Source organism: Lissotriton vulgaris, chromosome 4_1, assembly GCF_964263255.1.
Source record: "Lissotriton vulgaris chromosome 4_1, aLisVul1.2, whole genome shotgun sequence".
NCBI classification, from domain to species: domain Eukaryota; kingdom Metazoa; phylum Chordata; class Amphibia; order Caudata; family Salamandridae; genus Lissotriton; species Lissotriton vulgaris.
In genome coordinates this window covers 2,108,940,144-2,108,954,017 of record NC_141691.1, presented here as the reverse complement: position 1 = coordinate 2,108,954,017, position 13,874 = coordinate 2,108,940,144, and the positions used below count along the sequence as shown (strand labels likewise).

At 47.7% G+C, this 13,874-nt stretch overlaps 1 protein-coding gene across 1 annotated transcript in view; it reads right to left on the bottom strand.

Annotated features, from left to right (window-relative positions):
• Positions 1–553: 553 nt before the first annotated feature.
• LOC147725138 (uncharacterized) overlaps positions 554–13,874 on the bottom strand; it is a 124,768-nt gene continuing 111,447 nt past the window's right edge. The window contains exons 3-4 of the mRNA XM_086918184.1: positions 4,506–5,714; positions 554–1,782 (exon numbers count right to left, since the gene is read on the bottom strand). Coding sequence (XP_086774310.1) covers positions 554–1,782; positions 4,506–5,714 — 2,438 coding nt within the window. The remainder of the gene's footprint in view (positions 1,783–4,505; positions 5,715–13,874) is intronic.

Here is a 13,874-nt window from a genome sequence, read left to right as displayed (position 1 = left end):
GGATGCCTCACTGCCGGGGCACTGAGGAAGCCAGTAGTGGACATTTTAGCCACACAGAGTAGATGGGAGGCTCCCACAGGGCCCTTGGGATGCTTTACAGCAGGGGTACCAAAGGAGCAAGAGGTTAGAACTCAGCTGCAGGCTCGATAGATGAAGTGCTCACATGGGGTCTTTGGGATGCCACACGGCAGGGACCCGGGGGAGCAGGACGGGGTCAAGATGGGTTTGAAGGTCAGCCGGATGGAACTTTGGCCCGGGAGAGTCCAGACAGACACCCACCAAGTCGGTAGCAAGTTGAAGCCTAACCCGTACAACAGTGGCCTTGGTAATTGGGCCCCTCCCCAGGAAGTGACCAGTCTGAGAGCAGATAAACAAAAATGTACTAAACGAACTATGATGGCAAATCAGTTAATGAGTCAAACGGAAATTTATGTATGACCATAAAGAGGAAAATGTTTAAATGTTTACGTGTTAATAAACTGTGACCGTTTTGGCACCAAACAAGTTGTCATTGGTGTGTGTGAAGGGTCAAGGGACGTAGTTTGGAAGAAGGCTAAGGGAGGGGGAGGTGACTCGCCTCTTTGGAAGGGTTTTGATCCTCATTGACCCTCACATGGTCGAATAATTCAGCTACTCCTCCAGCCACCACTCCCACTCCTTTTCCAATCGTGTGTGCGATAAGTGGTGCAAGAGAAGATCGGGAAATGGCTCCAACAGTCGCACTGACAACTCCTCCTAGTACTCCTATTCCCACCTTCAGTCCAGCTGGTCCTGGAACCCACATGCCCAGTTGCATTCTTTTGATTCCACCTTCTAAGGCCCCGAGAAGAGGAGAGCCAGTCTCAGAAACAAAGGAGGACAGAAGTGTATTTAGAGACTTGCAAACAAAAGCCTCTGCTTCATAGCGAACGTTTTCTGCTTTTCTTTGGTGGGCTCTGTCATTTTGTATCTCCGCGAGCCAAGCACTTGCTTTGATTTCCTTAATTTCAGCTTCCGTTAGTTTACCACCTTTTTCCTCCTTTTTCTTTTTAATTGTTTTTTTGTATTTATCGATGATCCTTTTCGCTTCTCTTTCCTTCTCTTCTCTGATACGAGCATGTATCTCTGCCTCTTTTTCCTTCAGTGTAGCCTCAGCCTTCTCGAACATGACTGTCGTGTAGCACTCGCCACTGTTCGCCTGGACCACCTCCTCTATCATGGCTATCAGCTCTCGTCTTTGCTTTTCCAAGTCGTCTCCTGTGGCTTTGTTGTTGAACGCACAATAACGGTTCCCGCAGCTCTCCACCAAAGCCTTGAGATTTGTTTTATCCTTTGCAATGTAGGTTTCTAGGGGCGTCTTGCCTGGATCCCCATCATCCAAATCCTCTTTGCGGGTGAAGAGCAGGATCATGAACTTGGCAGCTTCTCCCCCAAAGAGGTCTTGGATTATTTTAGCCGCATTGGCTTCTTCTTCGGTGAACCGTCCCACGCCGATCACAACCACAATGGCGTGGGGTCCCGGAGAACTGAGGACAACACACCTAGAAACTTCCTTCACGACCTCCAGGGCAGGGGTTCCAGTGTCAAAGAGCCCGGGGGTGTCAACCACCACCAGATGTTTGCCATCAAGGTCGCAGCACCCCTTCTTACACTCCTTGGTCAGAGACTCAGTCTGCATCTGAGACTCGAATTCTCTCCTCCCCAGGATGGTGTTGCCGGTGGAACTTTTTCCAGCTCCGGTTTTGCCAGCAAGGATTATTCTCAGTGCATTCCTTGGTGCGCATATATTACAATTAGCAACATCTGTAAAAGAAAACCGAGGAGAGATCAAAATATGACAATGACTGCATAACGAAAGACATGAATAATAACATATTTCTAATGCATAACGGTTCTTATACGATTTGTAGAAAAACACTGCACTATGGATTCTGAATAATATGCAATACATTTCAAAGACATGTGCACACTTTACCATACTGGGAGAATCTGTAACGATCGAAAGGAGGCACACTGCACAATGCATGTGTATGTATAGATAGGTAAGCTTCAATCGAGCTAGAGAGCAAGACGTAACAAGCATGAGCAATGCAATAGGTCTCGCATTCACTTGAGTTTCAGCTATTGGCATTCTAAATGGCAATGCCTTTAACTTATGTTTGGGTTTTTAAAACATAAATAAAAGGCTTTCGCATGTACAATGCCAATAGCTGAAACTCGCGTTAATCCGAGACCCATTGCATTGCACATGCGCGTTTTTAGATATCCGACGTGCTATAAAGGCCATACAGGGTTCACTATCCTTAATTGTAACAGCTTCCAGGGTGCATATCAATTTGAGTTTATGAATGATAGCAATACCCCCTACCCTTTGTTTGTCTCGGTCCTATTTTAGTATGCCATAATCTTGGGGTAGAGCTTCAAGAATATCTGGGGTGGACTCCTCATCTAGCCACGTCTCAGTCAAAAAAAGAACTTCTGGTTGTTGTTCTATTAAAAGGTCAAATATTTCGAATTTATGTTTCCTAAGCGATCGACAGTTGATCTGAAACATAGTCAAAGACTTCGTCTTATGTTCAAATCCTTTTCTGTTCTTGGGGTTGTAAGAGCAAGTCCTACAGCTCAGGGGCATCCTTTGAGCTTTCAGTGAATGTCTGCACGCTTTCCTGGTAGGTGAACAGAGGCGTTCTAGCTGTTCTTTAGAGTATGTGATAAGTCTAAGGGAGTCTGAAGGAATTTGAGCAGGGGTTTGTGCCCCTGGCCCCGTCCGGCCATGGACGGGCACAGACGAGCTTGCCTCTGGCGTGCCTCCGGCGCGCCCGTTGCGCAGACGGGAGAGGGTGTTCATTTTATAGTGTGTAGGCCCAAATCGCCCAAACACTAGAGTGCTGTCCTCGTCCTCCCCCAAGATGGTGCCCAAAGTCTGAGCCTCGAGGGATTGAGGGATTGAGGCCGGTGATCAACAAGAGCCCGAAATCTGCTCCCTGAGGTCACAGGAGACTCTGGAGGTAAGATGCGGCAAGGGGGGGCGATTAAAACAGCAATGATGCAATAGTGTGAAAAGAAATAATCAGCGCTAGTAAAATAAACAGTGATAAGATTAAAAATGAGAGCCCTAGACTCCTAGTTCAAAGTAAAGGACAGATCATTTCGTGCTCTTTTTATAGTGTCTAGGCCCACATCGCTCAAACACTAGAGCACTGTCCTCGTCCTCCCCCAAGATGGCGCCCGAAGTCTGCGCCTCGAGGGATTTAGGGATTGAGGCCGGTGATCAACAGAAGGCCGAAATCTGCTTCCTGAGGTCACAGGAGACTCTGGAGGTAAGATGCGGCAAGGGGGGGCGATTAAAACAGCAATAATGCAATAGTGTGAAAAGAAATAATCAGCACTCATAAAATAAACAGTGATAAGATTAGAAATGAGAGCCCTAGACTCCCGGCTTCCACCTCAGGAGTCCTAGTTCAAAGTGCCTCTAAATGCACTTTAACATCAATGGACCGTAAAAAGAAGCAAGTAGCGTGGCAGGAGGGGTGAGGGACGGGAAGGCAGTACTAGGAACAAGGGGTAGTGACAGGGGCATGCAGCCACATGGGAGGAGGAAAGCTACATTAAAATGTAAGCTGTTACAGGCACGGAGCTGAACACAGGCAAACACTAACACGCGCAGGAAAGGAGAAAAAAAAACTCCCCAAACTACAGATAAACAACCAAAGCATAATAATACAGTACTTAGTCCCTGTCGTGTGGGAGGAACAGAAAGACAAACAAGAGGCACAAAGAAAAGTATTGACCACTAGCAACAGAGGATTTTTAAAGGACACTGAAACAACAGATGGCCAGCAGGGGTATGGCTTTTACCCCACAAGATAAGTTACAATAGGTCTCGAATGCTCAACCTAAAAAAAAGGAGAGAATTTGCTAGAAGTAGATGGAAGGCTCACCCAGTGTCCTTGGGATGCCTCACTGCCGGGGCACTGAGGAAGCCAGTAGTGGACATTTTAGCCACACAGAGTAGATGGGAGGCTCCCACAGGGCCCTTGGGATGCTTTACAGCAGGGGTACCAAAGGAGCAAGAGGTTAGAACTCAGCTGCAGGCTGGATAGATGAAGTGCTCACATGGGGTCCTTGGGATGCCACACGGCAGGGACCCGGGGGAGCAGGACGGGGTCAAGATGGGTTTGAAGGTCAGCCGGATGGAACTTTGGCCCGGGAGAGTCCAGACAGACACCCACCAAGTCGGTAGCAAGTTGAAGCCTAACCCGTACAAGAGTGGCCTTGGTAATTGGGCCCCTCCCCAGGAAGTGACCAGTCTGACAGCAGATAAACAAAAATGTACTAAACGAACTATGATGGCAAATCAGTTAATGAGTCAAACGGAAATTTATGTATGACCATAAAGAGGAAAATGTTTAAATGTTTACGTGTTAATAAACTGTGACCGTTTTGGCACCAAACAAGTTGTCATTGGTGTGTGTGAAGGGTCAAGGGACGTAGTTTGGAAGAAGGCTAAGGGAGGGGGAGGTGACTCGCCTCTTTGGAAGGGTTTTGATCCTCATTGACCCTCACATGGTCGAATAATTCAGCTACTACTCCAGCCACCACTCCCACTCCTTTTCCAATCTTGTGTGCGATAAGTGGTGCAAGAGAAGATTGGGAAATGGCTCCAACAGTCGCACTGACAACTCCTCCTAGTACTCCTATTCCCACCTTCAGTCCAGCTGGTCCTGGAACCCACATGCCCAGTTTCATTCCTTTGATTCCACCTTCTAAGGCCCCGAGAAGAGGAGAGCCAGTCTCAGAAACAAAGGAGGACAGAAGTGTATTTAGAGACTTGCAAACAAAAGCCTCTGCTTCATAGCGAACGTTTTCTGCTTTTCTTTGGTGGGCTCTGTCATTTTGTATCTTCGCGCGCCAAGCACTTGCTTTGATTTCCTTAATTTCAGCTTCCGTTAGTTTACCACCTTTTTCCTCCTTTTTCTTTTTAATTGATCTTTTGTATTTATCGATGATCCTTTTCGCTTCTCTTTCCTTCTCTTCTCTGATACGAGCATGTATCTCTGCCTCTTTTTCCTTCAGTGTAGCCTCAGCCTTCTCGAACATGACTGTCGTGTAGCACTCGCCACTGTTCGCCTGGACCACCTCCTCTATCATGGCTATCAGCTCTCGTCTTTGCTTTTCCAAGTCGTCTCCTGTGGCTTTGTTGTTGAACGCACAATAACGGTTCCCGCAGCTCTCCACCAAAGCCTTAAGATTTGTTTTATCCTTTGCAATGTAGGTTTCTAGGGGCGTCTTGCCTGGACCCCCATCATCCAAATCCTCTTTGCGGGTGAAGAGCAGGATCATGAACTTGGCAGCTTCTCCCCCAAAGAGGTCTTGGATTATTTTAGCCGCATTGGCTTCTTCTTCGGTGAACCGTCCCACGCTGATCACAACCACAATGGCGTGGGGTCCCGGAGAACTGAGGACAACACACCTAGAAACTTCCTTCACGACCTCCAGGGCAGGGGTTCCAGTGTCAAAGAGCCCGGGGGTGTCAACCACCACCAGATGTTTGCCATCAAGGTCGCAGCACCCCTTCTTACACTCCTTGGTCAGAGACTCAGTCTGCATCCGAGACTCGAATTCTCTCCTCCCCAGGATGGTGTTGCCGGTGGAACTTTTCCCAGCTCCGGTTTTGCCAACAAGGATTATTCTCAGTGCATTCCTTGGTGCGCATATATTACAATTAGCAACATCTGTAAAAGAAAACCGAGGAGAGATCAAAATATGACAATGACTGCATAACGAAAGACATGAATAATAACATATTTCTAATGCATAACGGTTCTTATACGATTTGTAGAAAAACACTGCACTATGGATTCTGAATATTATGCAATACATTTCAAAGACATGTCTACACTTTACCATACAGGGAGAATCTGTAACGATCGAAAGTAGGCACACTGCACAATGCATGTGTATGTATAGATAGGTAAGCTTCAATCGAGCTAGAGAGCAAGACGGAACAAGCATGAGCAATGCAATAGGTCTCGCATTCACTTGAGTTTCAGCTATTGGCATTCTAAATGGCAATGCCTTTAACTTATGTTTGGGTTTTTAAAACATAAATAAATGGCTTTCGCATGTACAATGCCAATAGCTGAAACTCGCGTTAATCCGAGACCCATTGCATTGCACATGCGCGTTTTTAGATATCCGACGTGCTATAAAGGCCATACAGGGAAACTAGGGGCCTCATTTATGAAAAGTGACGCATCGCTGCGTGAAAACAGCGATGCGTCACTTTTCATTGCGCCCTCTTTGCGACACCAATGATGCGTCATATTTACAGTATGCTGCAGCATTGCGCAAGGAGTTACAGATACCAACAACCCGCATATAGCCGTGACCCAGGTAATCCCCCTGATCTGGACGGATCATGCAGCGATCTGCTTCTCTATCGAAATTAACTCCATCAAACCCCCTCCCACATCTTCGTCCCCAGTCTCCTTCAGAGACTGGAAACATATTAACCTTGTTCACTTATCGGAGATGATGCAAGATAGCCATATCCCCGAAGAACAGGATCCTACTCTAGCGTCCTCTAATTACCTGACCAATCTAAATACAGCCTGTAACAAACTAACCCCGATCAAAACCTCCCACCGCAGTAGGAAACTCCCTTCAGCACAGTGGTTCATGGAGCCCTTACGAATTCAGAGACAGTACTGCAGGAACCTGGAAAGGCAGTGGCGCCGCCATTACAGCCCTGCTGAAAAAATGACCTACAAAAATGCTCTCTCCACTTACAAAAAACTCATAATATCAGAAAAAAAGTCTACATACACATTTATTACACTTCCCAAATCAACCAGGCGAAAAACTCGGTAGGGGAATTATTTCAGGTGGTTACTCATCTGTCCAACCCCCCCTGCCCTGCGCCTAGAAGGCTCCCAGTCCCTATCGGATGCTTTGGCCAACTTTTTTGAGGATAAGGTTAGTTCCATCTTTCTGACCTTTTCCCATTCCTCTTTTTCTCCCACCCCCATGGCACCCTCCATCAACAACCCACTGATCTTTTCATCCTTCGAAGCGACTACGCAGGAGCATATTCAACATCTGGTAGCCTGCACCAAATCGGGATCCCCCCTCGATCTATGCCCTCCTGCTATCCTGAATCTCATCCCGGAAGCTATCTCTCCTGCTCTATCAACAATCTGCAATGCTATGGTCTAACAGGCACCTATCCATCTGTTTGGAAGAAGGCTATCATTAAGCCACTTTTAAAAAAGCCCACACTGGACCCTCTTCTCCCTGCCAGCTACAGACCTATTGCCTGTCTCCCCTTCCCAGCTAAGATTTTCGAAAAAATAATGAACACTCAACTCTCGAAATTCATTAACGACAACGACCTACTCAACGACACCCAGTTTGGTTTCAGACAAGGTCATGGAACGGAGACAGCACTACTCAAAGCAGCAGATGAAATAAGAGCCACGATGGACAAGGGAGGATCGGCGGTTCTAATACTTTGGGATCTCTCCGCTGCCTTTGACACGGTCGATCATGTCACTTTGATCGACCGTGTCTCGGCTCTAGGAATAAGAGGCAAAGCCAAAGATCTCCTGGCCTCATTCTTGGCCAACCGTCCCCAGACAGTTAAGATGGGTAACTACACCTCCCAGACCTTTTCTCTCCCTTGCGGAGTACCACAGGGCTCCTCGCTAAGTCGGACGCTTTTTAACATCTATGTATCGGACTTAGCAAGGGTGATAAAATCCTACGGAATTGCCCTAACAACGTATGCAGATGACACCCAACTAGTGTTATCGGTACACAACGATGGTACTTCAGTCACAGCCAACTTCCAAGAGGGAATGAAGGCAATAAGTTCCTGGATGTCATCAAACTGTCTCAAACTAAACTCCGATAAGACGGAGGTGATGACATTCGGGAACTTGCTGCCTTTCTGGTCCCCTCAGTGGTGGCCATCTCAGTTGGGGCCCCCCCCCCCAAACCGGTAGTCAAGGTACGTAATCTGGGAGTCATATTTGACAACAAGATGACTTTCCTCCAACATGCCAACGCAGTGGTATCTTCCTCCTTCTATATCCTAAAAAGGATTAAAAAACTACTCCCTTACTTACCGCCGTCCGCGGGCAAAACCCTAATCAGCACCTTGGTGTTCTCGAGAACACACTACTGCAACGCCCTCCTTCTGAATGCTCAAGAAAAGGTCCTCAACAAATTACAGACGGTGCAAAACGCCACAGCCAGAATTCTATGAACCATCCCCAAATTTACTTCTACTTCCCCCTACATCAGAGAGCTGCATTGGCTCCCAATTAGGAGTCGGATCAAATTCAAGGCTCTATGCATAGCCTACAAAGCTATCAATAATCCTGGCCCACAGTTCCTAAAAAAAGCTCTCTGCCCGCTGGAACATTCTAGGACCTTATGATCATCTTCAGCCCATCTGCTGAAGGTTCCACGGACAAGAAGGTTCCACGGACAAGAAGGACTAACTGGGGAGATAGATGTTTTACCATAGCAACTGCCAAATTGTGGAACACATTACCATTCCACATCAAAACCGCCCCTACGCTATTAAACTTCAGAAAGAATCTCAAGACATGGTTGTTTTCATCCTAATTCACCTATATCTCAAGAGTGAGTTCTGTAACGCTAGCGCCGAGACACCCGTATGGGTATTTGCACGCTTTAAAAATCGCATAAAAATAAAATAAAATAAAAATAAATGGCGCAAAAGTGACGCATTGCTGGAGTGTGTCACAAAAGTTACGCAACTCCAGCAATGTGTCCTTTCACATGGGGCAAGCCCCATGTGAAAGGGCTTGCGTCAGTCTTACGCCTGGTGTGAGGCAGGCGTAAGAAATTGACGCATTTGCGTCCTAAAAGTGATACAGTGAAATCTCATAGATTTCACCGCGTCACTTCTACGACCCTTTCTTGCGTCAATACGCCCCCTTTGCATACATTACACCTGGCGCAGGTATAATGTGGCACAGGGGTTTACAAAGTGACGCATCTACCTAGATGCGTCACTTTTTAAATATGGTGCAACAAGGCACATTTTTTCGCTGCTGGTGCGCCACAAAAAGTGACGTACCGGCGGCATAAAAGTGACGCACGGCCTCACAAATGAGGCCCTAGGAACCTGTATAAACTTAATGCGCAGGTCACTAGGTAGAGTAAGGACCTCATCTGCTCTGGGTCACGAGAATGAAAATCTAATGTTCCTTCTATAAGATATTGTGCAACACTTTTGTTTGCTGAGTTCTACATATGGAATGCCAGAAACTGGTCCTCGGAAGCTTGTTTCCGGTCCAGGGAAGACATGGCTTGGCAGTTCGGGCTGGACTGTTCCCATGAGGCACAGGGTCAGACTGATTTGCATATGGCCATGTCTGAACTGGGGTGGCAGAGTGGGCTAAAGAACGGTGATGGATTAAACCCAGATCTTTTGACTGGGTGTGAGTGTTTGATTGACTCATATGCTCTGTCGATCACCACCCCCTTTTGTACCGCTTTTGGCCGCCATAAGTGTGGCAGGGTATGCTCAGACGTGAGTCCCTTGCTCACTTTGCCACTGGATTCAAGCAAGCCGGGCTGAAGACGGCTGGAATGCCAGAACCGGTCCTCGGAAGCTTGTTTCCGGTCCAGGGAAGTCATGGCTTGACAGTTCGGGCTGGACTGTTCCCATGAAGCACAGGGTCAGACTGATTTGCATATGGCCATGTCTGAACTGGGGTGGCAGAGTGGGCTAAAGAACGGTGATGGATTAAACCCAGATCTTTTGACTGGGTGTGAGTGTTTGATTGACTCAGATGCTCCATCCATCACCACCCCCTTTTGTACCGCTTTTGACCGCCATAAGTGTGGCAGGGTATGCTCAGACGTGAGTCCCTTTCTCACTTTGCCACTGGATTCAAGCAAGCCGGGCTGAAGATGGCTGGAATGCCAGAAACCGGTCCTCGGAAGCTGGTTTCCGGTCCAGGAAAGACATGGCTTGGCAGTTCGGGCTGGACTTTTCCCATGAGGCACAGGGTCAGACTGATTTGCATTTGGCCATGTCTGAACTGGGGTGGCAGAGTGGGCTAAAGAACGGTGATGGATTAAACCCTGATCTTTTGACTGGGTGTGAGTGTTTGATTGACTCAGAAGCTCCGTCCATCACCACCCCCTTTTTCACCACCCCCTTTTGTACCGCTTTTGGCCGCTATAAATGTGGCGGGGTATGCTCAGACGTGAGTCCCTTGCTCACTTTGCCACTGGATTCAAGTAAGGGTGGGCGAAAAATCCGTTACGCTCGCGGATTTTGCGGATTTTCGGTAAATACGCGATCCGCGAACGCTCGCGAATTTACCGAAAATCCGCAAATTCGCACGCAGCGGATTTTTTTTTCTTGGTGATACAATTTTGCGGCGTACGGTGTAAGTTTGCAATTGCGAACATGTAGGTGCGGCGGGCAGCAACAATCTCGCACTCGCGAAATTACAAAATTTGCAATTCTGCACAAGAAATCCACTAGCAAGCAGCATAGACCTTCTGAAAATTATGATTTTTATCAGAATAACTCCTCAGGTTGATATTTGCCTGCCCTTTTTTGGATTTGAAGCCTTTTGACTTTCTTTGGATCACTTTAGGATTAGAAATAAACTTTCACAAGTACGTTTGTTTGCGGCATTACATTTGCTGTTCTGCAGAAAAACGAGTTTTGCTACACTGAAAGCACTCAGCAGCAGGTGCAAAAGTTCAAATTCATCATTAGTAACCATTCCCTGTAGTGCTTCCTGACTGGGGCCCCTCCAGAGTTCAGTTGCTAGTTGCAACAATTGTATGACCCTGCTCTGACCCTCACAGCTGGATCATAGAATAGCTACAAGTAGGCCACAAAGGTCCTGGAAAAAAAAATTGCACTGCAACAGAAAGCAAATTACAGATAAGGAAGCAGGTGCCAGACTGGAATTTTAAAACAGTGACACATTAATAAATCAACCCCAAATAATTCATGTCAGTTGAAGCAGGGCAGGTGTGCTTGCTTTTTCCCCCCATAATCTACAGTGATGATGAACCAGAGGGTGGCATTGATGTACCAGAGGGTGGCATGGGTGAAACAGAGGGTGGCAGTGTTGAAACAGAGGGTGCTGTGAACCTGTGATGATGAACCAGACGTAGAAACAACATAGTCGCGACCGTTGCGTGCCGACAAGTAAGTTCGCAATTGCGAACTGGTACAAAATCCTCGCGAACTGGCAGAAACCCTTGCGAACACCAAAAAAAAAAACGCAAATTTGCGAGAATTTGCGGATTTTGCGGATTGCAAGTTCGCAAATTCGCAAAATTCGCGAACGCCAGATTTGCAAAATTCGCCCATGCTTAGATTCAAGCAAGCCGGGCTGAAGACGGCTGGAATGCCAGAAACCGGTCCTCGGAAGCTTGTTTCGGTCCAGGGAAGACATGGCTTGGCAGTTCAGGCTGGACTGTTCCCATGAGGCACAGGGTCAGCATGATTTGCATATGGCCATGTCTGAACTGGGGTGGCAGAGTGGGCTAAAGAACGGTGATGGATTAAACCCAGATCTTTTGACTGGGTGTGAGTGTTTGTTTGACTCAGATGCTCCGTCCATCACCACCCCCTTTTGTACCGAGTTCGACATATCAGCGGTGAAATAGCTCACTGTGTTAATGTGTCTGCTGCAGTGGGTCACAAGTCTGAATCCCGACACGGCCGCATAATAACACTGTGCTAATACAAATGTAGGAATGCTGTGAAAGCAGATGCTCCAGCTGCCCTACTATGCACAATAAATCCACCTTGGAGAACGGTGGCATTGGGGCTGCTGAGAGCAAATGGGCGGGGTGACACTACGGGCAACTCTTACAACCCATCGGGGTGACCCAGAAACGCATTACCTCAGAACATGTCCAGGTCTCTACGTGAGCTGAAAACGGAATAACTCAGAAATACTGAGTGGGAATCAGTGCTCTGTGCTCTCCGAGCTGTGCAGTCTGCAGCTCATGCACTACCTCAGAGATCTTCCCAGATAATGTACGTTTTGTAGAAAGGGCAATGTGTTGAAAACAAATGCAGATGCCACTGATGTCTGTGCTCTGCACTGAACGGCATGTTTAGCTGAGCTATGTGATGTGACTGTCACCCCTTCACCCCCTTCTTCCTCCTGGCCAACCTGATTCCCTTTAAAGGAAAGGAAGCTGCCAGTTAAACCAGACCGGCCCCTTTCAGATGTAGAGACATAGCTAGACCAAGGAGGCTGTTAGACCTGGCATCCTTGGGTGGTTTCCCCTGTCTTTTTGACTCTGCCTCCTGTATTTTTGATGCTGTGCTGGATTTCGTTTTTGCTGGTTTAGATGCTTTGGCCACTCTGCCACTGCTGATCATTGTCAAAGTGCAAGTGCTCCCTGAGTAAATTGTGATTGTAATTGGTTATCCATGATTGGCATATTTGTATTGCCAAGAAGTCCCTAGTAAAGTGCACTGAGTGTGCCAGGGCTAGTGATTCGTATGCTACTAGTGGGCCCACAGCACTGATTGTGCCACCCACATGAGTAGTCCTAAAATGGTGTCTCAGACCTGCCACCGCAGTGCCTGTGTGCAGTCTGTGAATTGCCATGTCCCTCTGGTCAGTGTCCCCACTGACCAGGCCTAACCCTTCCCTTTCTGTACACATTGGTCACCCCTATGGAAGGCCCAAGGTACCCCCTTAGGCAGGATGCAGTGTCTGTGAAAGGTGGAGCATATACTAGTGCAGGTGACATGCTCTTGTAGTGAATTACAGCCATTTTCATTTTTCACTATTGTAAGGCTACCTTGCCCAAAGGCAATAATGGGGAATGCTGGCTACAGTGGTTACCTGCATATCTTCCCATAGGAGCAAGATAGGACATAAGTCCTATCCCAGAACCCAGGATTTAATAACACATCTTTTAGGAAAGGTGGTTTTAAATCCTGTGTTTGAGAACAGCACTTTTAGAAAGTTGCTGTTCTCTTGTCTGACCTGTCTGTGTGCCTTGGCCTGTTTGTGAATGGACTGTCTGGTCTGTGAGTGGCAGGGGCTGGGTGGCTCCCAGAGGCTGAGTGGGTCATTCCTGGGCTGAATAGCTCCATCTGCATCTAGAGTGGTGGGAGGGGGTAGCACCTGGTCCTGAATAGGGCTGCGCCCGCCTTCCACAATGCTGGCTCCACCTCCTGCTGGGTGGATGATGACCCTGCCCCTCTCTCTGAAAGAAAAGGAGAGGTCAGGAAAACTAAGTGCTCAAGGAACACCCAGAACTGGTTCAGACAAAGGGAACAAAGAATTTTAGGGGTATAAGTATAGGACCCCAGACTACAGAAAATGAGATCATCCTGGTATCAAGAAAGAACCTCTGCCAAGGAGGAAGCTGGAAGAGTGAAGAAGGAAGACTGTCCTGCTGTGTGTTTGTGGGCTTACCTGCAGTTGTTTTGCTGCCAAGGAGAGGGGAAGGACTTTGCTTTGTGCTGTGTCCCGTGCTTGAACAGATCTCCGAGGGCCTGAGTAGAGCTGGCTCCCTGTTAAGAAGTCCCAGGAACAAAAGGACTTCACCCCCCGCTTCCCCCGTGAATTGTACCTGTTGTCAGGAAGCTGGAGAAGAAGAAATTAAAGACAATCTGCAAATGTTCACGCATTGCTCGCTTATGGAGCGCATCCCCGACAGTGCGAGGAAATTCCCGCCGCCGCAAAGATCGAGATCGTCGCAGTGCCTGTTGCCGCTGCAAGAACTGACGCATCCTTCGCTTGTGGAACGCATCGCTCAGGTGCGGGAAGATTACCATGATTACCATGAGTGTCGTCACTGGGTGAGATCTTCACACCGCTTGCTTGCGGACCACATCACGTCGCTGCGAGAGT